This window comes from Macrobrachium rosenbergii, chromosome 16 (assembly GCF_040412425.1).
Source record: "Macrobrachium rosenbergii isolate ZJJX-2024 chromosome 16, ASM4041242v1, whole genome shotgun sequence".
NCBI classification, from domain to species: domain Eukaryota; kingdom Metazoa; phylum Arthropoda; class Malacostraca; order Decapoda; family Palaemonidae; genus Macrobrachium; species Macrobrachium rosenbergii.
Genome location: NC_089756.1, coordinates 10201746 through 10226480, shown reverse-complemented (window position 1 = coordinate 10226480; position 24735 = coordinate 10201746). Strand labels below are relative to the sequence as shown.

Here is a 24735-nt window from a genome sequence, read left to right as displayed (position 1 = left end):
TTGAAGATGGAGTATATGATGCAAAACTGCCAAATTGCATATCAGCATATACAGTAGCTGTGAGTTAAAGTCTTAAGCTTTAGATCTAGCATACTATTCAAAACACAAGGATTTTGTTGTACAGTATATTCAGACTCATTATTTGTGGAATAGATTCTATAAATAATGATAATTCAGTGCATCCACTTGTTTGTAAGGCTTTTGAGTGGCATTTCTTCATGTTTTGTAAGAAAAAATCCATATGCTTCTGCTGGGTTCCAGCCCCTGTTGGGATTCAGGGAAATGAGGAGATTGACAAGCGTTGGAAAAATGAAGCCTATAATATTGTTTTAGATAAAGGAGTTCCCATTTAGTCATGAAAGGAACCATAAGGTCATATATTTTAAGGAAATCACAAAAGAGATGGGCTTCCCCCACACTCAACAAATAAGAAGAAATATAATAGCATCAGAACCAGGATAAGTTAATGGTCTTCCTCCTCCTAAATCGATAGGAGTGAAATTGTTTTAAGTCAGTTTAGGATTAGGCACACCTGCATAACTTACCAGTTTATTTTACAAAGTAGCAGTGCCCCACATTGTGCTCACTGTGATGAGTTGTCATCCAGTTGGACTTGTTTTGGGGCATTGCTCCAAGTCTAGTTATTAACTAGTTATGGAGATGCCATTTTGATTGAAATTCTTGGTTGAAATTTTAGGAGATAAAGCAGACATTCCTACACTCTTCAGTTTTTTTTTTTTTTTTTTTTTTTAAGACATTATGATTTTAGGGAAAGAGAATGATAGTATTTTCCTAATTTATTCTCTTAGCTTACTTTTTAAACTTGATATAAATTATGTACAAACATTCACCTTTACCTAATTTATTGTCATAATTTTTTAATTTCACATAAGTAACTTGCCAAATAATTACATAGCTGTTAGTTTCTACTTTACGCAGCAGCTCAAAATTTGAAAATTACGGTAGCTCTCTTTTGTTTTGGGTGTAGGTAGCTTGCCCTGCCCACTTCTGGGGAAGAATAGGTACAACACAGCTAAGAGCTCAATTTGTTTCTGCTGATCAGTGACTAAACACTGGTTGTTGAGCAGCTCTTTGGATTCATTTTTCACCGGATGGTTGTGATTTTCTCTTCATTTGGTGAAGTATTCTGTGTTTTTGGTAGCGCACTAATCTTAATTTGTTTACCTAATATTCGGAACTTTTCCGATTGTGACTTTGTTTTTGACTCAGTATGTCAGACTCTAGCTTGTCTAGTGTTAGGTACTGCAGTCAAGGCTGAAGACCAGACTCACATCGGCTAATTATGACAGCCACACCATTTGTTGTTCTTGTAGAGAGCAAGTTTGCTCACCGGACCTTAATCGTGACGATTGTAAAGACTAGGATAAGAGGTGATGGAAAACTTTAAATGCTCATTTGGATAAGCTTCTTGGCAGACTGAGGAAGGCAACCACTAGGGCTGAAGCTAAAGCTTCTACTAGTCAGGGTAATTCTCCTAAAGTAGATGTGACTGCCTTTTCCCCTATCTCCAGTCGTCCTACTTTACCAGTTACTCCGATCCCTGGCTCCCATTCTTCCGAACCCAATGCCATTGCCAGCTTTGAAGCTCATTTAGACCAGAAATTCAATCTTCTTGGTAATACCTTTTCCCAGATTGGGAATTAGGTTAGAGTCCTGATGGACAGGTTTAATAGTGTTGGTGCTGGTGCAAGTGCATTGCCAAGTGCAGTGTCAGTAGAGTGGGTGGGTACCTGTCCCACTGGCGCTCCTAGACCAAGGCCCCTGCTAAACTCCCCTTGCTCAACTGGGAGGAAGCAATTTGGTAGTCCAAGGGAGGTCGGTAGTCGCTTCCTCAACTGAGCCTGTTGTGCGGAAATCCCTGGACTTGGTGGACAGCCACTGGAAAGGCGTCTGGTTGGATGTGCATACCTTGTCGTCGAGAGACTCAGACTCTCAAGGGGCCAAAAGGCGCCGTAGGCGTTTTTCCAGTGTATCAAGGCCGTTGAAAGAGCATGGTTCCTCGGTGGAGGATGACTCACCTCCTGTCCGTAAGCAAGCCATAGAGAGGGCTCACAGTCCGCTCCCTTCCTGCAGTTTTTGTGTGCTCCACAGTCAAGCTCCACATATACCTTCGGTATCCGCCTAGTGCCTAAAGTCCAAGCGCCCAGTGTACAACAGTCCAGTACATGAGCACCCAGTATCCAAGCGCCAGAGTCCGAGTGTCCATTGTACGAGCTCCCAGTGTCCAGGTGTCCAGTACTTGAGCGCCCAGTGCCCAAGTGCCTAGAGTCCGAGTGCCCAGTGTATGAGCGCCCAGTGTCTGAGTACCCCTTTTCTGTGGGCTCTTCTGTTAAGGCTCACCTGCCAGTCATCAGGTGTTTGGCACCCTAGGTAGGGCATCCAGTATCTGGCATGACAGGTGCGATCTCTTCTGTCATTGAGGATAACATTTTGAGCCTCCTTCAGAAGCCTGCTTCGGTGTCATAGGGACCTCTGGGTCCTCTTATGTCTCCTATTTCCTTAGAGGAGGAACCCTGAGATGAGGAGCAACCGGCCACGAATTATTCAGCGCTTTTGAGGTTTTTCTTAGTCTGCTATCCGATTTTCATCTCTCTGGCGACCCCAACTTCTCTGGGTTCTGCGTTCTGCTTTCTTAGTACGACAACCTGCAGGGAATTCCAGGCTGCCTCAGATGGTGCTTTCCTCTTCCTCCAGGAAAGCTTTGTCCCGCATCGACACCTGATTGGCTGAGAAGAGAGATCTGGGCAAAGCAGTTTTTTTGTACTCCTCATTTAATATGACAGAAGTACATGTCATATTCCTCTGGAGAAGCCCCTTCCTTGGGGGTTTCTGCCTCCTCTTAAGGGGTCTTCTCCAGTCTCATCAATGCGACATGCAGTCGGCATTCTCCTTGGCTAGGATTTTATCCACTCCCTCGGAATTGGATCACTTCATCACAGACGTCTTCAAGGTCTTTGAGGTCCTGAGTTTCCTCAGTTGGACCATAGGGGCTTTAGCCAAAAAGATAGAAGATTGCACCACTTTCCAGGAGAACTTCGCTGCAGACTGGTTAGGGGTTCTTGTATGCACTGACAGAGCGGTTAGAGACGGCACCCAGGAGTTAACAACCATTTTTGCGATGGGTTCTTAAGAAGAGGAACTTATGGTGCTCATTCACCACTAAAGGGGTCACTCCCTGACAAGACTAGTGGGTTCCCTGAAGTGACCTTGGAACGAGTGACAGCGGAACTTCAAAAGAAGCTGACAGAAGACTTGCTCGTGCAGTCAACCAAGAGGACTAGAGTACCAGCATGAGCATCAGGCATCTACTACTGTTAGGACAGCCTCCCTTCTGTCATAGCAGCCCTTTTGAAGGGACAGAGGCCGCTTTCAGTCTCAGCCATGGACTAGTCTCTAGTCGTATGCCCCAGCAAGAAGACGACCATCAAACCCACCACTCGCAAGTGAGGACCCTGTCCTCCGTGTCCCTTGGGTTCTAAAAGTTTTGAAAGAGGGCTATGCGATCACTTTCAGAGATAAACCTCCATTTGCAACCTTGCCCATCAGATTGACAGCCTACTCAATAGGCTTGGAGAGGTTTTTGGCCCTGTCTCAAGAAGTCTCAGCCCTACTTGAGAAGCAAGCAATGGAGGTGGTCAAAGATCTAAGCACAGAGGGGTTCTACAACCGCCTCTTTGTCGTTCCCAAGTTATTGGGAGGATGGAGACCTGTCCTGGATGTCAGTGCTTTGAACTTCTTCATTCAGACAAAAAAGTTCAGAATGGAAACAAACCATTCATTCCTGTCAGCCATCCATCAGGGAGACTGGATGGTGACGATCGATATGCATGATGCATACTTCCATGTTACAGTACACCCGGACTCCAGGAAGTATCTTAGGTTTGTCTTCCAGGACAGGGTCTTCCAGTTTCAGGTATTGTGCTTCGACCTCTCCACAGCCCCTCAAGTATTTACCCCTGTTCTCACCCCTTTGGCAAATTGGTTCCACCTAATGGGAATCAGTGCATGTCTGTATGTAGACGACTGACTCCTACGCTCCCCCTCGAGAGCCCAATGCACAGAGGACCTTAAACAGACACTCCAACTCTCCTAGGATTTGGGGATTTTAATCAATTTCAAGAAATCTCAACTGGTTCCCACTCAATTCTTTATTTGGGGATGAAGATCGATTTTCTGAATTTTCTGGCTTTTCCGTCCCATCAAAGGATCCAGAACTGCCTCCGGAAAGTCTGAAGCTTCATCTCTCGTCCATCCTGCTCGGCCAATGAGTGGATGAGCCTCCTGGGAATACTGTCATCCATTGAAAATTTTGTGCCGTTGGGGAGATTACACACCAGAGTGTTACAATTCTTCCTAAGGGCCAGCTGGCGCAGGAAGAACCTTCTGGACTCGTTTGTCTTCCCCATCACTCCCAAAATCAAGGAGGACCTTCGGCGGTGGCTGGTAGAAGACAGATTTTCAGAAGAAAAGTCGCTGCTCCCTATGAGCCCCAACCTAACGTTGTATTCAAATGCGTCAGGTCTGGGTTGGGGGCTCTACTCAACGACTTGGAAGTTTCTGGGATGTGGTCTCCAGCCAAAAGGAACCTACACATAAACGTGAAGGAGCTGAAGGTGATAAATCTGGCTCTTCAGTTTTTCTCAGCAGCAACCCTCAGCAGGGCAGTCGCGGTCCATTCAGACAGCATGACCATACTTGCCTACATCAGGAATCAAGGGGGTATGCATTCCTTCTCGTTTTACGAAACAGCCAAGGATCTCCTCTTATGGGCACAAGACAAGCTGAACGTCCATGCGGACTAATTAAGTCGCGGCAAACAGGTTTTACCAATAGAATGGACACTGAATCCGCAGGTGTGCACTGACCTTTGAAAACGGTGTGGAAAGCTGTCGGTAGACCTGTTTGCAATGTCAAGAAACCACCGTCTCCCTCTGTTTTGTTCCCCAGCTCCAGATCTTCAGGCATGGGAAACGGATGCATGCTGCAGGATTGGTTGGACTTAGATGTTTACGCCTTTCCTCATTTCAGCATGGTGAGGGAAGTGTTGAAGAAGCTCATCACTCACAACAACACATCGATGACTCTAGTGGCTCCCTTTTGGCCACACAAAGAACGGTTCCCAGATCTTCTCAAACAGTCTCATTTTCACCGTTTTCATCAAGGCTTATTGACTCTTGACAGGCTTCAGACTGTCAAGGAGCTTGTCAGAGCCAAAGGTTTTTCAAGAAAAGCTGCGGAGGCAATTGCGAAATGTAGGCGCCAATCTTCTACTGCAGTTTACGAGGCAGAGTGGGCAGTCTTTCAAGGCTGGTGCCGATAGCATAATATCTCTTCTTCTAAGACCACTTCAGCCAAAATTGCAGACTTTTTGCATTTTCTGAGGTCTTCGAAAGGATTGGTTAAACTCGGTTTTTAAACATAGGGAAATAGACCTGTCTGCAAATCAGGATATTAATGATTTGGTTAAATCATTAGATACATCAAAACAAGAGAAATCTACAACAGTCGCCTGGAATTTGGATGTAGTTCTTAAATGGGTTTTGGGCCCTCCATTCGATCCCTTGAACTCCTCCTTGCTAAGGGATTTGACGAGGAAAACCTTATTTTTCATGGCTTTAGCTCCAGCTAAAAGAGTTAGCAAATTACAAGCCCTTGATAAGAAGGTAGGTTTTTCTCAAGGGAATGCAGTGTGCTCACTGACCCTAGGGTTCTTGGCAAAGAACAAAGACCTTTCTGACCCCTGGCCATGTTCGTTTACTGTCCAGAGCTTGGCTGATATCCTGGGTCCAGCAGATCAGGAGAGAGTGCTTTGCCCAGTAAGCGCACTGAAGATTTATATGGAGAGGACTAAAAGGATTAGAGGTTCCTCACAAAATCTCTGGTGTTTGGTTAAGGTTCCCATACAGCCGTTATCCAAAAATCCCTTAACCTTCTTTTTAGTGACCATGATTTCTGAATCGTACTTGAGAATTCAAGAGAATATCCTCCCCCTGTTTAAAGTTAAGGCCCATGAAATAAGGGCAGTTACCACCTTGCTGGCCTTCAAACAGAATCTCTCACTCTGCATGATCTTGCAGACCACGTATTGAAGATGCAAGTCAGTTTTTGTTATGTATTACCTGCACAATATAGAAACGGTGTATGAGAAATGCAGTACATTAGGCCCATTCTTCGCAGCTGGCATGGCATTTGGGGACGAAGGTTAGGTGGAATACCTTCTGTTTCCTCTATCCCCTTTCCTTGATTAATGATTATCATGTTTTTCTTGGGAAGCCTTGGGGGTACTGCGTGCCGTGAGTGCCCACAAGTCGTCGTCTTTTATGGTTGGGTTGGATTATTTTTTAATGTTGTATAGGTAAAATTATCTGGTCATATTCTGTTGTACTGTCCCTAGGACAAGGGCATATATATTTTTCTTGGATTGTAAGCTTTGGCAACCTGCGATATACTCCTCTGTTGCAAAGTCCCCACTAAAGTAGAGGTGACCCTTGGCTATACCGCCACGCCACTACAGGTCGAAAGGAGCCCCAACCAGAGTCAGTATCTATTTGCTGTAGCTCCCTCACCAGGTAAGGTTATAACAAGCATTTCACAATGCCAGTTAATTTTGTTCATGACACTTACCTGCCAGATATATATATAGCTGTATTTCTCCAAAATCCGACAGACACGCAGTGTGGCCAGGTGGTTAGTACTCATTCCCGCCGCTGGGAGGCGGGAATCGGGAACCATTCCCATTTTCTATTCAGATTTTCTCTGTCGCCGGTACTGTCAACACCTGTTGTCAGTACCTCCGTCTCTGGATTTCGTTACTTGCTGGTTTCCACTTAAGTATTCTCTTGACTTTTGGTTTTGGACCTTGGACTGTGGATTGGCACACGCTTTTTTCTGGACTGTTTTTGGATTTTGCTTATGACTGCTCTTTAAATATGTCTGGATCTAGTTCTGCTAGTTTTCGTGTATGTTGCATGAGTGATTGTAAGGTGAGGCTACCGAAAGCTTCGGTAGACCCTCACTCAGTTTGCTTGAGGTGTAGGGGGCATGTTTGTTTGATAGATGATCGATGTAAGGAGTGTGAACCTTTGTCTGATGCGAGCTGGAAGTCGTATGATTCGTATGTTCGCAAGTTGGAGCGTGACAGGGTCAGGAGGTCCTCCTCCAGGAGTGTGTGCAAGAGTCAGGTTATTTCATCTCCTGATAACCCTAATGTAGTTGATGTTGCACCTGTCCCTGTGGTTTTGCCTTCGGGCCCTGATGTTGTGTCTGCGGAGGGTTTGGCCCTGGCGGAGATCATGAACTCCATCCGTGCGCTCGAAAATAAAGTGACATCTCTTCAAAGTGTTGTGAAGTGCAGTGTTCCCCCCAGTGTTGTGGAGGGGGCGTCAGATCGGCCCCACAATGCTTCTAGGCCTGGACCGCTGTCAGACTCCCAGGACTCAGGGAGAAGACATGTCGAAAGCCGCAAGAAGGTTACGGGGGCTTCCCACCGATCTGATGTCCCTTCAGCAAGTCCTGTTGTCACTTCCCAGGCTGCCAAGGATCGTGCTTCGGCACGTATTCTCAAGGACTGCTTTTCGTCCTCCGAGGCGTCCTCCCCCTCGTGGGGTGGAACTCTCGGAAGGACTCTCGCCCTCTGAAGAGGAGTTGTGTTCAAGGGACGCTTCTCGTCAGTCTTCTTCGTCTGTTGGGTATTTTGAAGCTTTCCCACCACAGAAGAGGACCAGGACGTCGTCTGATGAGGACGTTTGTGAGCGTCCCAGTCGCTCTAAGGAGAGAACCTTTTTAGCTCCTGTGAGGAAGAGGAAGGCGTCCCCTCGCCCCTCGTCTTCCCATAGGATTAACTCTCCGCCCAGGATTGATTCCTCTCCGTCTAAGAAGATTTTGTTGGAGATGCAGCGGCAGTTGTCTTCTCTTATTGCTGAGAAGGATGCAGCGCCTCGTCGTCGCAAGGACTTAAATTTACCCGTCAAGAAGTCCAGGAAGTCTCCCTCTCCTGCTCCTTTTTCTTCGTCTCCGTCTCCTGCTTCGTCGCCTTGTCGCCCTCTTAGTTCACGAGTTCCCCGTCGTGACGCTCGTCAACGTGACGCTCCGCGAGCTGCTTCCCAGGACGCTTCGGTTGCCGCTCTTCAGGACGCTTCGGTTGCCGCTCTTCAGGACGCTTCTGTGCAGGACGCTCGGCAGGACGCTCTTCCGGACTTTGAGCTGGACGCCCGGATGGACGCTCTTCAGGTCGCTCACCAGGACGCTCACCAGGACGTCCCTTCTGTTACTCTTCGAGACGCTACGGAGCATTCTCTTTCGTCTGGGAAAAGAAGATCCCTTCTTCGTATCGGACCTCAAGGCCTTTGTTCCCCTAAAGTGTTGGGTGACTCGGTTGTTTCTCCTGTTGTTGTGGGAGAAGTTTCTGGCGACTCAGATCCTGCTGACGTCGAGCCCTCTTCTGCTTCCTCTTCTTCCAATTATCAGGTGTTAACCGGACTTCTTAAAGACTTGTTCGGAGATAAGTTTAAACCCTCGGCTCCTCTCTCTCCTCCTTCACAGTTAGCTTCTTCCAAAGCGAGGAGAGCGCCAGGGTTTGTGAAGATGACTTCTTCGTTGGCTACCAAGAGGGCTTTTAAGAAAGTCAACGCATGGATGGAGGAACGGAAGGCCCATGGCAAGACCTCTTTTGCCCTGCCTCCGTCTAACCTTTGTGGCAAGGCTGGTATGTGGTATGAGACAGGAGAGGATATCAGTCCTAGAGTGCCTTCTTCTTCTCAAGGGGATTTCACCAGCCTTGTCGACGCTCCCAGAAGGTCCCATCTGTCTACTGCTAAGGTTTCTTGGACTTTGTCAGAGACAGATCATCATCTTAAGGGACTCTTCCGCACCATGGAGGTGTTTAATTTTTTGGACTGGTGCTTGGGAGCTTTAGACCTTAAGCTAAGGAGCCCCGATTCGATCAGCCTGGGGGAGCTCTCTAGTGTCCTTAACTGTATGGAAAAGGCAGTCAGGGATGGATCAGAAGAACTGGCTTCCCATTTTGGTACGGGCCTCTTAAAGAAGAGGGCCTTGTTTTGTGACTTCACCTCTAAGTCAGTTTCTCCTTCAGCAAAGGGCAGAGTTATTGTTCGCCCCTTTGTCCAGCCATCTCTTCCCCAGTCTTTGATTAGGGACATCTCTTCTAGTCTTAAGGAGAAGGCCACGCAAGATCTGATCTGGCCCATTCTTCGAGACGTCCTCCAGCTCCTTCTTCTTCTTCAGCTTCAGTTTTGTCCGCCAGGAAGAAGAAGCCCTTTCATGGAGGAACTTCTTCCTCTAGATCGTCTCCACGAGGAAGAGGTTTCACCAGAGGAGCAGCCCCTCAAAACCTAGGGGGAAAAAGTGACTCCTTCACGCCTCCAGACACCGGTAGGAGCCAGGCTTTTTTATTTTGCGGGAGCCTGGAGAACGAGGGGCGGACTCCTGGTCTCTAAATGTTCTAGAGAAGGGTTACAAGATCCCCTTTCTCGTGTTGCCACCCCTTTGCACGTCGCCCAGGGATCTGTCGCCTTCTTACCATCGAGAGAAGCAACAGATTCTTTTAGACCTCCTGGAGCAGTTGATAGAGAAGAAAGCCATGGAACAAGTTCTGAAACTGGATTCTCCGGGTTTCTACAACAGACTATTCTTAGTCCCGAAACAGTCGGGAGAATGGAGACCGGTCTTGGATGTAAGCATCTTGAACCGCTTTATTTTGAAAGAGAAATTCAAGATGGAAACGCCCCAGTCGGTTCTCGGGGGCTTTAAGACCAGGAGATTGGATGGTCTCTCTGGACTTACAAGATGCGTACTTTCCATGTTCCCATACATCCTCAGTCAAGAAAGTACCTGAGGTTTGTGCTGGGGGGACGAGTCTTCCAGTTCAGAGCTCTCTGCTTCGGTTTGTGCACTGCTCCCATGATCTTCACGGTGATCATGAAAAATGTTGCGAGGTGGCTTCACCTGGCGGGTGTTCGTGTTTCGTTCTACCTGGACGATTGGCTCATCCGAGCCTCTTCTCGGGGGAAGTGTCTGGAGGACCTGACTTTGACGCTGAATTTGACGAAGTCCCTGGGACTTCTTGTGAACCAAGAAAAGTCCCATCTGATCCCGACGCAGTCCATCGTCTATCTGGGGATTCAGATGGATTCAGTGGCTTTTTGAGCTTTTCCATCCCAAGAACGTCAACTGCTTTGCTTAGAAAAAGTTTCGTCTTTCCTAGGGAAGGAAACATGCTCGGTGAGGGAATGGATGAGTTTGCTGGGGACCATTTCCTCACTGGAGAAGTTTGTTTCCCTGGGAAGACTTCATCTCAGACCGCTCCAGTTTTTCATGGCGGAGAATTGGATGGACAAGGAGGATCTGGAAGAGACTTTGAAGATCTCTCCATTGGTCAAGGATCACCTGAGGTGGTGGCTCGACCCCTTAAAACTTGCAGAAGGGGTTTCTCTTCGCCTTCAGAGCCCCGACCTAGTGTTGTTTTCCGACGCGTCCAGGGAAGGATGGGGAGCAACACTAGGAGGGGAAGAAGTGTCAGGCACCTGGAGAGGGGAACAGGTGTCCTGGCACATAAATCTCAAAGAATTGGGGGCTATCCTGCTGGCCCTTCAATTCTTCGAAGACCGAGTTTCAGGCCGAATTGTCCAAGTAAATTCGGACAATACCACAGCTCTAGCTTACCTCAAAAAACAGGGGGGTACTCGATCCCGTTCCCTGTTCATCCTAGCGAGGGAGATCCTGCTTTGGACTCATGCACGGGGGGTCACGATCCTCACAAGGTTCATTGCGGGCGTGGAGAATATCCGAGCGGACCTTCTCAGTCGGCAACATCAGCTCCTACCGACCGAGTGGACCCTTCACGAGGAGGTATGTTTAGAACTGTGGAGGTTATGGGGACGTCCTCTAGTGGACCTCTTTGCCACGTCCAGGACGACAAGACTCCCTCTTTATTGCTCTCCTGTCCTAGACCCAGGAGCAATAGCTATAGACGCCCTCCTCTGGGACTGGAAAGGCCTCGACCTTTACGCTTTTCCCCTCCTTCAAGATTCTGGGAGAAGTGATCAGAAATTTGCAACATCGGAAGGAACAAGGATGACTTTAATAGCCCCCTTCTGGCCAGCAGCGGATTGGTTCCCAGAGACCATGGCCTTCCTGGTGGACTTTCCAAGGACGCTTCCACTGAGGGTGGACCTTCTCAGGCAACCTCATTTCGAAAGGTTCCACAAAAACCTCCCCGCTCTGAGTCTGACTGCCTTCAGACTATCACAAAGTTGGCAAGAGCAAGAGGATTTTCGAAAGCAGTGGCAAAGGCTATCGCCAGTGCCAGGAGACCTTCATCTAATGCGGTCTATCAGTCCAAGTGGGCTATTTTTAGGAAATGGTGCAGGAGCAACGGAATTTCCTCAACCACGACCTCTGTACCACAAATAGCAGACTTCCTGTTTCATCTCAGGCAAAAGAATAAACTGGCAGTCTCTACTATTAAGGGCTATAGGAGTATGCTGTCGGCAGTCTTTAGACACAGAGGCCTAAACTTGTCCGACAACAAGGATCTTCACGATCTCTTGAGATCCTTCGAGACTGTCAAAATTCCTCAACTCAGGACACCCTCTTGGAATCTGGATGTTGTCCTGAAGTTTCTTATGTCAAGTGCTTTTGAACCTCTGTCTTGGCTTCCCTCAGAACGTGACTAGGAAGGCTGTCTTCCTAACGGCTCTGGCGACAGCTAAGAGGATTAGTGAAGTTCAAGCCATTAGCAAACATATTGGCTTTAGGGGTCCTAATGCTGTATGCTCCCTAAATCCTTTGTTCTTAGCTAAGAACGAAAATCCTTCAAACCCTTGGCCCAAGTCTTTTGAAATCAAAGGTTTGACGGAGATTCTTGGGCAAGAGTCAGAAAGAGTCCTGTGTCCTGTCAGGGCTCTCAAGTTCTACTTAGCCAAGACCAAGAAGACTAGAGGCTCATCGGACAGTCTGTGGTGTTCGGTGAAGAGACCTGATCTACCTATGTCTAAGAATGCCTTAGCATTCTTTTTAAGAAGCACTATTAGAGAGGCTCATTCTTCCTGCCTAGAAGGTGACATGAGACTTCTGAAAGTCAAGGCTCATGAAGTAAGAGCCATTGCGACTTCGGTGGCTTTCCAAAAGAATATGTCCCTTAATGATATTCTGGGTGCCACCTTCTGGAGAAGTAATTCAGTGTTCGCATTACTTGCGGGATGTGAAGACAACATTTGAAGACTGCTCTTCGCTGGGACCATACGTTTCGCAGACACTATGTTGGGAGAAGAGGGCAATACTCATCCTATCCTTTAGGGGTTAGGTAGTATTTTTAATCTTGTTGTTGTATTTTTTGGTTGTTGGGTAGCCATTGAGGTGGACGTCCCAGTTTTTTTAGCCTATGTTAGGTTTTTGACCTTAGATAGGCCCAGTCAGGTGGTTGGTCGTTGCTCCTTTTCCCTCTCTGTATGGTCGTATGATCTAGTCCTATTGTGGTCACGCCCCGTGGACAGGTCATCTAGAACTCACCAGCTTTATAGGTCCCTACCTTGCTGGAGACTCTAGATAAAAGCAGAAGCAGGCTTGGGTGACAGTAACCTCGAAGTCAGCTATGCTAACAGGTAAGGAACCAAGGCGTCAATCACCTACATTTGTTTGTTTCCTAAATCCTATTCTGTCTCTTCCCACCTCCAATGGTGGGATTCAGCTATATATATATCTGGCAGGTAAGTGTCATGAACAAAATGATATTTTAATGATAAAATAAAGTTTGTTCATACTTACCTGGCAGATATATATCTTAGTGCCCACCTGCCTCCCCTCTTGAGACAGTGGCACTAGAAAATCTGAATAGAAAATGGGAATGGTTCCCGATTCCCGCCTCCCAGCGGCGGGAATGAGTACTAACCACCTGGCCACACTGCGTGTGCCATGAGTTTTGAAATTCTGTCGGATTTCGGAGAAATACAGCTATATATATATCTGCCAGGTAAGTATGAACAAACTTTATTTTATCATTAAAATATCATTTTCTACTTCAAATTCATCTCCATCTCTGAGTGTTTTTGAGTAGTATATGTCAATGTATCCCACCTCCTATCAATGTGGGATTCAGCTATGTAATTATTTGGTAAGTTACTTATATAGAAATGACATTTTTTCTAGTAAAAGTTTTATAAATACTTACAAATAATTACATTGAGCCCTCCTCCTCCCCTCTCATGGACAAAAGGCATAAAACGTCATTAGCTCTAAATCGTTGCTTGTATCTATTCTTCCCCAAGAGTAGATGGCAAGGCACCTACAAAACAAAGGCTATCTGATTTTTGAAACTTTGAGCTGCTGCTTAAAGTAGAAACTAATAGCTATGTAATTATTTGGTTAGTATACTATACAGGCAGTCCCCGGTTATTGTCAGGGTTCCATTTCTGAGGGTGTGATGATAACCGAAAATCGCCACAAACCGAAAATTGGCGATTTTTGGGGGTTATTGGCGCCGATAAGCGGAAATCGGCGATTTTCAGCGCCAAAAATACCCGATTTTCATTGCTAGACAAGCGCCATAAAACCGGATTGCTGTTAAGCGAGCCTGCCGTTAACTGGGGACTGCCTGTATATAGAACTTTATTTTATTATAAAAATGTCATTTTTTTTTTGCATAACCATAAAGATCATGTGTAACTTAATGAAAGCTGAGTGATATGGTTTTCAATTGTTCATCCTTTTATAGCATGACCCTCTATTTTGTCGTGTTTAACGCAAAATAACCTTGATATCCCAGTATTCATGCTATGTCCTTAAATTCCATGTATCTGTACTGTATATATCTTTCCACAGTACAGAGATTATGGTTTGAGAATGTTTGTTACATGGTCACCACCTGAGTAAGACACCCAAAAAATATGTTATCTGAGATAACCCACTGCCATAAATAGTGGCGCAGGTACTCAAGTGAAAGTGCTTGGTGGCCAAAAGCCCTCTATTGCTTGGCTTAACAGCGTGAATTTCAAAAAATCAGCTACTCCAGTGAAGTTCCCATATCAAGAAGAGTAACATTCCTAATTATTCTGTAAGAGAAATCAGTAGATATATATATTAAATAATATTGCCCAAAGATCACAGTTTTAGCTGCATTACTTAAATCCTGTACTGAAGATATATCTGGTTATTCAATTTGAGTTTTGACAACTTGATGTAACAATTTTATCATAGATTAAATATTTTTTATTTACATTTTTGAACTTGAAATGGCATTTCAATCCAGGATAATTAGTCAATCAGTGATGTAAATTTGAAATTTGACATTGAAAAAGTTAGTGAAAATAATATGATATTTATTTTCAGTGAAACAACAATTTTTAGATTGTAAAGTACTGTCATAACTTGTGTAATTTGGTTTTCAGGTGTCAACTTTTCTCATTATCCAGATGGTACACAGCTCATAGTAGTTGATCCCAATCCACACTTTGTTAAATACTACAATGAAAATAGGAAGAAATTTCCAAATATTGCATCTGAAGAGATAATTGTAGCCACAGGTAATGTGTCCTATATAATATGTATCCTTTATGATATGCAGAATTTTTTTTTAGTTAAGGTCATATTTATTGGTTTAGATTTCAAGTAAACAAAAAAACTTCATGAAATCAAAGTTGAACATTACTTATGAGAGAATAGTCTTAAGAGAAATAAGATTTTATCAAGATTATTAGCAGGTTCATATATACAGGAGATGGCTAAGTGAACAACCAAAATTAATCTTGTTGTGTGTGATTAAAATTTGTAGAATCTTGCCCATGGTAAGACAACCTACTGAATTCAAGCAGACTCACAACACGATTACTTTTGGTTTTTGCATTCTTCCCTCTTTCAAAAAACAAATTTGAACAAATTCAGTAGAGGTCAGTGATAATTTTTTGTTGCAAGTATCAAAAAATTCATTCCAATGTAATATAGCATATCTCAATATAGGTGATGACTAAATTCTTTTCCGTACATTACTGTTCTATGAATCAGTGCAAACGGTGATACAATTGATAAATTACCCACAGTGTCATAACATTGTAGAAGGGCGACTTTGCCTAAAAAGAACAACTCAGCATAAAGTCATTGATGATGATTTTGTGATGAGTATTCTCACTCTATGTAATAATTTATTTCAGGAGAAAAAATGGAAGCCGTCCCTGATGCAAGTGTAGACGTAGTTGTTATGACGCTTGTCATGTGCAGTGTGTCAGAGATTGAAGCGATCTTGAGAGAGATACTAAGAGTCCTTGTGCCAGTAAGTATGATTTGTTTTTTATACTATTGCTTTCTTGTCAAAACTTTGTCAATAGGAGGGCAATGTGTAGAGTGTACTTCCCATGTCTCTGTAGGCAGTAATTCATTATTATTGCAGTACAGTATTACTATTAACAAGACCACTGAGTTGCATTTCAAGGCTTCATAAATCAGAGATGAAATTTAGAACAAAAATAAAGTTGAAGTTGGATAGCTAGGTGAGAAAGCTTAGAGGAAAAGATAAAAAGTTAAAGGCAGGAAAAATTTTGAGTAACTTTCCAGTGATGTGAATGTTATTGTTATTTATAATTTTAATAACCTCTTTGAACAACCCTCACTTTAGTGGGAGACAGTATGTGAAGTTTGATGTTAAAATGATTGGCTGAGAAAAAAGTTTATATTTCCATTAAATGCAGTATACAAGTAATAAAACAAGGAATGTTTGACTTTACTTTTGATTGACAGTACTAATTGTTTTACACACTGAAAACACAGTTCAGGTGTCTTAACCAGTCTGTGGAAAAAAGTCCTCTTTCAATCAGTACCTTAACTTCATTTGGTTCAGCTTTATCTAATTGTTAACCTTGAATATTTTGCATAGGCACCATCTTGAAAGTAAACGTTTTGCGATAAAAAAATTCATATGTGTACAAGTGAAAAAGCTTGATGGTGAAGGTAAGGATCAGTGATCTGGTTAAACTACTATTGAATAATAATAATAATAATAATAATAATAATAATAATACAGGCAGTCCCCGGTTATCGGCAGGGTTCCGTTTCTGAGGGTGTGATGATAACTGAAAATCGATGCTAACCGGGATTTTCGGGGGTTATCGGCGCTGAAAAGCACTGATTTTCAGTTATCGGCGCCTCTTTTAGGTATGTATCGGTGCCAATACCCAATTATTGGCGCCGATAATTGGAAATCGACGATTTTCGTCACTAGACAAGCCCCATAAAACTGGATCGCTGTTAACCGAGCCCGCCGTTAACCGGGGACTGCCTGTAATATACTTCGGGTATAGGCTCTCTATCAAACATGTTTTGTTGAATATGATAGCATCCTTGGTTGCATTAACCTTGTAGATTATACGTTCAACTGTTCTGATTAGTCTTTTTTCTTCTTCAGTAACAGAATAAAGTAAAATGCCAAAGTTCATTGCAGGGGTTTTATTTATAAAAATATCAAAAGTAGAAGGTAATGGAAATTCCGTGGGCGGAGTCCAAAAACAAGTGCAGGGGTCATCAGTGCTTCTGGGATCGTAGGTATCGCGACATGTTTCAGAAGGCCTTCTTCCTTCTTCAGGCGGGAGCTGAATGAATTGGTGGCTGTGGTCTCGCTTTTTTATGTCAGCAGTCGGCGGGGGCTGCTGGTTACTGTCTGCTTTTTGGTTGGTCGAGAGAGCGTTGATTTTTGATTGGCCAAGAGAGTGCTGACATCACTGGGCATGGTCTTCTCCCATTGGTTGGTGGTTTCTTGGCCTTAATCTCAGAGCGTAGTAGTGGTTGCTCTGCGATGCCCTATGGTTCGTAAGACGTGCCCTGTGGAGGAGTGCATTTATAGTTTCATTAAGGTCACGTCCTCCGTCGGGAGGGTCTTGTTTGTTGCTGCTGTTCCCAACATCTTGCTGGGATGTTCTGATAGTTACGTTGTCAGGGGGCGCTGTGATAGGGCGTCGTGTCGCTGTCGGAAGCAGATATGTTTCTTGTGTAGTGTTGATGGTAGGTTTTCTGCTCCTATATGCAGTGCCTCTAGTATCCGTGAGTCCAGGTGGTTAGGGTTTGATCCATTACCAAGCAATTGATATCACTATGCCAGACACAAAGGTTGTGAGCATCTCTAGCATGGTTGAAAATGGCCCTCTTGGGCGTGACAGGAAATCCATTTCGAAAGATGCATGGTATTCGATGTAGGTGATTAGGACATCCTTAGAAGGGCATTTGTACGATTACACCACGTTGGTCTTCTTCAGCAAGGTTCCTGTCAAGGGGGGTTATTCTTCATAATAAGACTGCTCGTCTTATTGCTGGCATAGTAAATAATCAATTGTAAATTTTTTGTCGGGTCGGTGGGGCGACATGCTCATGATGATGTTTTCAGGCTCTTTCATCGTCTTTATACCGTTTGTTTAACCTCCCTCTGTAGAATGATTTAATATCTTTGGGGGCTGAAAAGGTTCTTGCTGGTACCAATTCTCCAAACATTTCTTTACTACGTCTTGGATGTCTCGGTTTTTGTGTCCGTTGTTAACCAATACTTGCTGTGGCACGGTATTAAGTTCTTCATGCATTTTTCGCCACGAGGAGCATTTGGAGATGGCGCGATGGACATAGGCTTTAATCACCGAGTTTTTATAATGCTGTGGGCACTCCCTCTCACCATTCATGCAAAGGCCCAAGTTAGTGGGTTTAGTGTAAACAGAAGTGCTGAAGGCGGTGCCTTGTTGCTCCATAGAATATGCTGAAAACAACTGCCTCCCCTTCCTTGACGTGTTGGTAGAGAAGACCAACGTGGTGTACCGGTACAAATGCCCTTCGCAAGGATGTCCTGCGACCTACATCGGAATAACCACCATGAGTCTTTCGAAATGGATTTCCTGTCACACCCAAGAGGGGACCATTTTCAACCATGCTAGAGATGCTCACAACCTTCGTGTCTGGCGTAGTGATATTAATTGCTTTGAAGTAATAGATCAAGCCCCTGATCACCGAAGACTACGGATACTAGAGGCACTGCACATAGGAGCAGAAAAACCTACCATCAACACTAAACAAGAAACATATCTGCTTCCGACAGCGACACAGCACCCTATCACAGCGTCCCCTGACAACATAACTATCAGAACACCCCAGTAAGACGTTGAGAACAGCAGCAATGAACGAGACCTCCTGATGAACCCCCTGACGGAGGACGTGACCTTAATGAAACTATAAATGCACTCCTCCACAGGGTTATTCTTTCTGAAACCATAGGGCATCGTCCAGAGCAACCACTACGCTCTGAGATTAAGGCTGAGAAACCACCAACCAATGGAGAAGACCATGCCCAGTGGCGTCAGCCTCTCTTGGCCAATCAAAATCAACGCTCTCTCGAAAACAAAAAAAGCAGACAGTAACCAGCAAGCCCCGCCAACCACTGACATAAAAGAAGGATAACAGCCACCAATTCATTCAGCTCCCGCCTGAAGAAAAGAAGGCCTTCTGAAACATGTCACGTACCTACAATCCCAGAAGCACTGATGACCCCTGCACTCGTTTTTGGACCCCACCCTCAGAATTTCCATTACCTTCGACATTTGATATTTCCATAAATAAAACCCCTGCAATGAACTTTGGCATTTTACTTAATTCTGTTACTGAAGAAGAAAAAAGACTAATTAGAGGAGTTGAACACATAATCTACAAGATTAATGCAACCAAGGCTGCCATCATATTCAACGAATAATAATAATGATAATATAATAATAAAAATATAATAATAATAATAATAATAATAATAATAATAATAATAATAATAACGCAGTAATAATAATAATAAGACCTTGAGTGTAGTTCTTAAAATATTGTTAAAGATTCAATTAAAATACTTGAGCTTTATGACGACTACTGTTCACATCACCAGAGGGAATGTAACTAAATCAGAATTTCTACACAGACAGGCTGTTTGTACCTGTATCCCCCCTCGACATGAGACCACCTTGACGTGGTGAGGGGGCTCTTGAACCCCAGGAATTTGTTTCTGGGTTCAAGTCCAAGAGTCTCATATACCATCATATATTATTTTGGATTAAATTTGTGGAATTTTCCACTTTTAGTAAAATTTACTGGACCCAATAAACAGGAAAAGATATCATAGCTGGGAATGGGTTTATATCCGAAGCTAAATAGTGAGAACTGTGGTAGGACCATCAACTGCCCGATAATGTTCAGACCTGAGAGGTACCAGATTTAGCTCAAAGGCAGAACTATTTGCGGGACTGGACCACGGATTCCAGGGGGTCTGGTTCTATGGATAGGACTCTTGGCATTCTGTCCGGTTTGCCCATAACATGATTAGGGTGGGGATGATTGTATTCTTGTAATACTCTCAGTCCTATCAAGCGGGTTTGGCTTACACTTGAGCCACTCTAATCATGTTGTGCCATCCCCTTTGGGGTAGGGTAGGGATGCGGACATTTGGGAGTCAATTCTCACTTGTGCCATTAGTGGGGAATAAAACTCCATGAAAGGCTGATGATATCTTTTTAAGGTTTTCAGGTTACTTTTTTTTTTTTTTTTTTTTTCTCCTCCTCAAATCTTTATGACAAAGTGAAAATAAAGATTTGAGTACCCTGGGCCCTTTGATGGTAGTGACTCGGCACAGATGACAACCATGGAACCTCTTCTAACAACCTTTCTGTGGAAAAAACAAAAAGAATCCAAATATAATAACACTGGAACCATATGCTCCAGTACAACAACAAATCAAAAAAGTAAATATCGTCTTGACCCAACCTTGACTCACTTTGACTCTCTTTGGGAGTGGACAGTTGGTCAAGGTTTCTAACCATAGAAACAGAACAGCAAATCTCAGCACTAAAGTTGGAAAATTATTTATTAAAAAGACATTCAACGACAGAAATGTCGTTTAGACAAATAAAAAAAAGACGTGGCTTATAGAGGCCACAACAAAAAACCAGTCTGAGGACTATCTATCAATAAAAAGTGTTGACAGTGTAAATGTAAAAATAAAAAACATGACACTATGAACAGTATTCAGGGTACTATTGTACTTCCTGAAAATAATAACGAACCAGTTGACAAAAATATACTGTTGGACTCTCTTAAAATGAGATACCCAAAATCCAAGACTGTGAGGTATATATAATACCAAGTAAACAAAATAATAAAGTCATTAAAAATTGCAAAAATAAAATTTGAGGGTCAAGAGTTACCTCAAAAATAAAAATTTTGGACCAAAATAGAGAACTGAGACCTTATGTTCCCAAACCGCTACAATGTCAAAATTGCAGCAAGTATGGACATGCAAAAAAAAAACTGTCGAAATGAACCTGTATGTGCTTATTGTGGATCTGAAGAACATGCCACACAATGGAAATGTAGTGAACCAAAATGTGCATAAACTGTGGACAGGATCATCATGCAAGGTCCAAAGAAGTGTGTGTAATACATATACAATACAGAATTGAAAATGTTACAAGAACAAACTGGGATGTCTATAAAAGAGGCTAAATTGGGATTAAAAGTAAGAGGAATGCAAGATCCATCTAAGAAACATTCATATTCCTCAATAACAAGAGCAAAAAATGAAACAAAACGGAAACAGATAGAAATAACAGAGCACAGGAAAAGTGAATCTCAAGAAAAAATTAATAATTTAGAAATAAAAAATAAAATGGTAAAGAATAAAGAAACAGGTACAAATGAGATGGATAATATTTTATCCAATTCATTTGAAATATTAATGCAGATAGAAAAACACAGGAGGATGCTACTACTAAAGTAACAGAAGAGGGAGAGATAGACAGGAAATTAAAAATAAAAAGGCCTTTGGAAAGAACACCACCCAAAACAAAGAAACCAACTATTTAGAGAAACATCAGTTAAACCAAAGATAAAGAGAGATGAAAAAAGAACAAAAACAAAAACAAACTAAGAATATACCTTTATCTCCTAAAATAATAATAGAACCTATGAAGGCAAATCCAAGAACACTGAAGAAGTGAAAGAGAATCATACCATAGATGATAATGATTATGTCAAAGGAGAAGAGATTACTCCATCACCAGTAATTGTTACAAGAGCAAATAAAAGAAATACACATGATAATACTTGTGGATGTAATGATTGTTTCATTGAATTATGCAATAATAACAAAAGCATAACAAAAGATGGTTTAACAAACATTATAAGAAATTTTATGAAATATAGAAAAAAAGAAAACACAGATTTGAGTAACCATGAAAAAGGGTGCATGTGCATTGAGCACTTAGTATATTATAAAGAAAAACAGATGAATGTCGTAAGTAAATTATTAGAAAAATTCCAAATTGATAATACAAAAAGAGAGTAAAACCTGACCTCTATAAAAAAATATTTTCAATAGTTATATTATACAATTGAACGTAAATGGTCTGCAGACCAGATTACACCTAGGAGAAATACACCGGTTATTAAAAGAATATGAACCAATGATATTATGTTTGCAACATGTCAACAAAACAATATCAACAATAGGTAAATATACCTTAGCATCAGCATCAAGAGAGGAAGAAGGAAATTTAGGTACTGCTATATATGTACATAACAGAGTATGTTATGACAAAGTACCTGTAAACTTTACTGATCTGCAAATATCGAGTATTAGAATACGAATAAAAACAATAATTATGTAATTTATAATTTATACAATCAACCTAATAAAAATTATGACTTAGACAAACTTAAAGAATTATCTAATACTAAGAACCAACATTAATAGTAGGTGATTTTAATGCCCACAACCCCACTGTGGGACTGTAATTGTACAGAGTCAAATAGAGCAGGAAATAAAATAGAAGAATTCATAGATTCATATGACATTTGCTGTATAAATGATAACGAAATCAGCACATATTTTTCTAAAACACATGGAACATATTCCTCAATCGACTTAACTCTATGTACAACAAACATAGTAGACAGATTAGACTGGAATACAGTTGATGACTTGGATACAAGTGATCATTTCCCAATATTAATTTCTTTATTACAAAATAACCCCACCAAACATGTCCCTCAATATAACATTTATAAAGCAGATTGGGAACAATATGAATACCACACCAGGAATATCCCACCATTTGAATATTTGAAAGACCATAATGAAACTAATAAATTTCTTGTTAATTTCATTACAAATGCTGCTGATAAAGCAATACCAAAATCCAAATCTCATCCAACAAAACACAAAGTCCCATGGTGGTCTGAAAAACTAACAGAATAAATAAAAATAAAACACCAAATTGGAAGACGACTAAATAATTTGAATAGAAAATTCAGTAAATTAAACAAAACGTTACCGATATTAGAAGGAACCTTACATAAACTTACTATATTATTATTAGAAATTGATACATTAAAACCTCTGTATAATAAAATATCTGCAAAGTTTAAAAGAGAAGTAATTCAAGGAAGAATCATTTCATGGAAAAAATATGTATCAGATCTCTCTAAAAATACTCCCATACAAAAAATATGGGAAAAATTCAGGAAAATAAATGGTACCCATGTTAAACCACCTAGGCATGCCATAATAAAAGATGGGAAAAGAATACTTGATCATAAAGAAATTAGTAATGTAATAGGTGAAAATTTAACAAAAGTAAGTAGCAACAAAAATTTAGATGAGCATTTCCGCACAAAGAAAAATAATATAGAATTAATAAAAAATTTTGAAACAGTAGAAGATATATATTATAATAGAAAATTTAATATGGAAGAGCTAGAGTTTGCTCTGTTGAACAGCACTAAATCTGCCCCTGGAGATGACAATATTTGTTTTGAAATGATATGCCATTTAGCACCTTTGGCAAAGACATACTTGTTAGAGTTTTATAACCACTTATGGCTTAGAAATTTATTTCCTGATGAATGGCGTAAAGCTATAATTATTCCAGTCCCCAAACCTGGAAAAGATCCCAGTAATGTAAACAATTACAGACCAATTTCTTTAACAAGTTGTTTGTGCAAATTACTAGAGAAAATGGTAAATGCTCGACTAACATGGCACAGAGAAAATAAAATTTTAACTCCCACTCAGTTCAGGTCACAGTGTAACAGATCTACATTAGATTCTCTGTGTAACTTAGAAGACCATATATGCAGAGGTTTTGAACAAAAACAAATTACTGTAGCTGTCTTTTTTGACATTGAAAAAGCATACGATACTACATGGAGGTATGCTATATCAAAAACTTTGCAAAACAACATCATCTGTGGACATTTACCTAGGTTTATACAAAACTTTTTGACAAATCGCAGTTTTCAGGTGAGAATTGATGTTCTGTCTAGAACATTTCCTCTTGAAAATGGTGTTCCACAGGAAAGCGTCCTTAGGGCACACTGTTTACTTTAGCAATTAATATCAGTAAAAATCTACCTATTGGTATTAAAAGTAACCTGTATATGGATGATTTTGCCATATATTATTCAGCATCTCGAATAAAACATGCAGAACGAATCATTAATAAAAGCATAATGAAAATAGATGAATGGGCTTTATCTGTAGGCTTTAAATTTTCCATAGATAAAACCCAAGCAATCATGTTTTATAAAAACAAAAAATGGAAAAAAGGAGAAGAAATAGACTTAAAAATCAGAAACCATAGTATACCAATTGGCCAAACAGCAAAATTTTTAGGATTAGTATTTGATACTCACATGAACTGGAAAGTTCACATAACATACATGAAATCAAAATGTAAAAGAGCATTAAACCTAATAAAAAAACTGTCAAACACTACTTGGGAAGCCGATAGACATACCCTTACTTTATTGTATAAAGCAACAGTGCTGTCTATCGTTGATTATGGAAGTGAAATATATGGCTCAGCATCAGACGCAATGCTGAAAACGGTAGACCCAGTTCATAATGAGGGCCTTAGAATATGTTCAGGCGCTTTTCGATCATCACCAACATCTTCTTTACAAGTTGAAGGTGGTGAACTACCTCTGCCTCTCCATAGAGAGCTAGTAACAATGAAGAGTGCTCTGAGAATTCAGACAAATGATTCTCCAATCAAAAAAATATTTGGATTAAGAGATAAACAATCATCCACCTTCTTTCCCAATTAGAGCTAGAAGATTGTTTGAGTCGCTAAATATATATATATACAATTACCTGTAATATTAAAATTGCCTCCTCCTTGGACAATGAATAAGATGAGAATTTGTACACACTTGAAATATTTATCAAAAAATCATTCATATACTCGAGAATACCATAGACAACATGCAGTAGAGCATATAATCCGAAAAGGTCCACATTACGCAATATACACCGACGGGTCTAAATCACAATACGGAGTGGGATATGCTGCAGTATCCCAAAACAAAACATATCAGTTCTCTCTCCCAGACAAAGCCTCTGTATTTACAGCTGAGTTATGTGCAATAGTATCAGCCATAAAAATAATTAGAGAAGTCTCATATAATAATTTTGTAATGTATATCGACTCCAGAAGTGCTATAGAAGCTATTCAAAGCTATAATAAAAAAAATAATATTGTACAACATATAAAGTTCTCACTCCATAAATTGTATAATAAGGGAAAAAATATTGAAATATGTTGGATCCCTGCCCTTGTAGGGATTAAGGGAAATGAAGAGGCTGATAAAGCAGCTAAAGAAGCAGTCCACATGACAAGAACAAATGTAGACATCCCTATCAGTGAC

General features: G+C 41.7%; 1 protein-coding gene across 2 annotated transcripts in view; it reads left to right on the top strand.

Moving 5' to 3' along the window:
- LOC136847086 (thiol S-methyltransferase TMT1A-like) overlaps positions 1-24735 on the top strand; it is a 55126-nt gene that overhangs the window by 24106 nt on the left and 6285 nt on the right. For both annotated transcript variants that reach the window (XM_067118387.1, XM_067118388.1), the window contains 2 exons: positions 14424-14558; positions 15183-15301. In XM_067118387.1, the coding sequence (XP_066974488.1) occupies positions 14424-14558; positions 15183-15301 (254 nt within the window). The remainder of the gene's footprint in view (positions 1-14423; positions 14559-15182; positions 15302-24735) is intronic.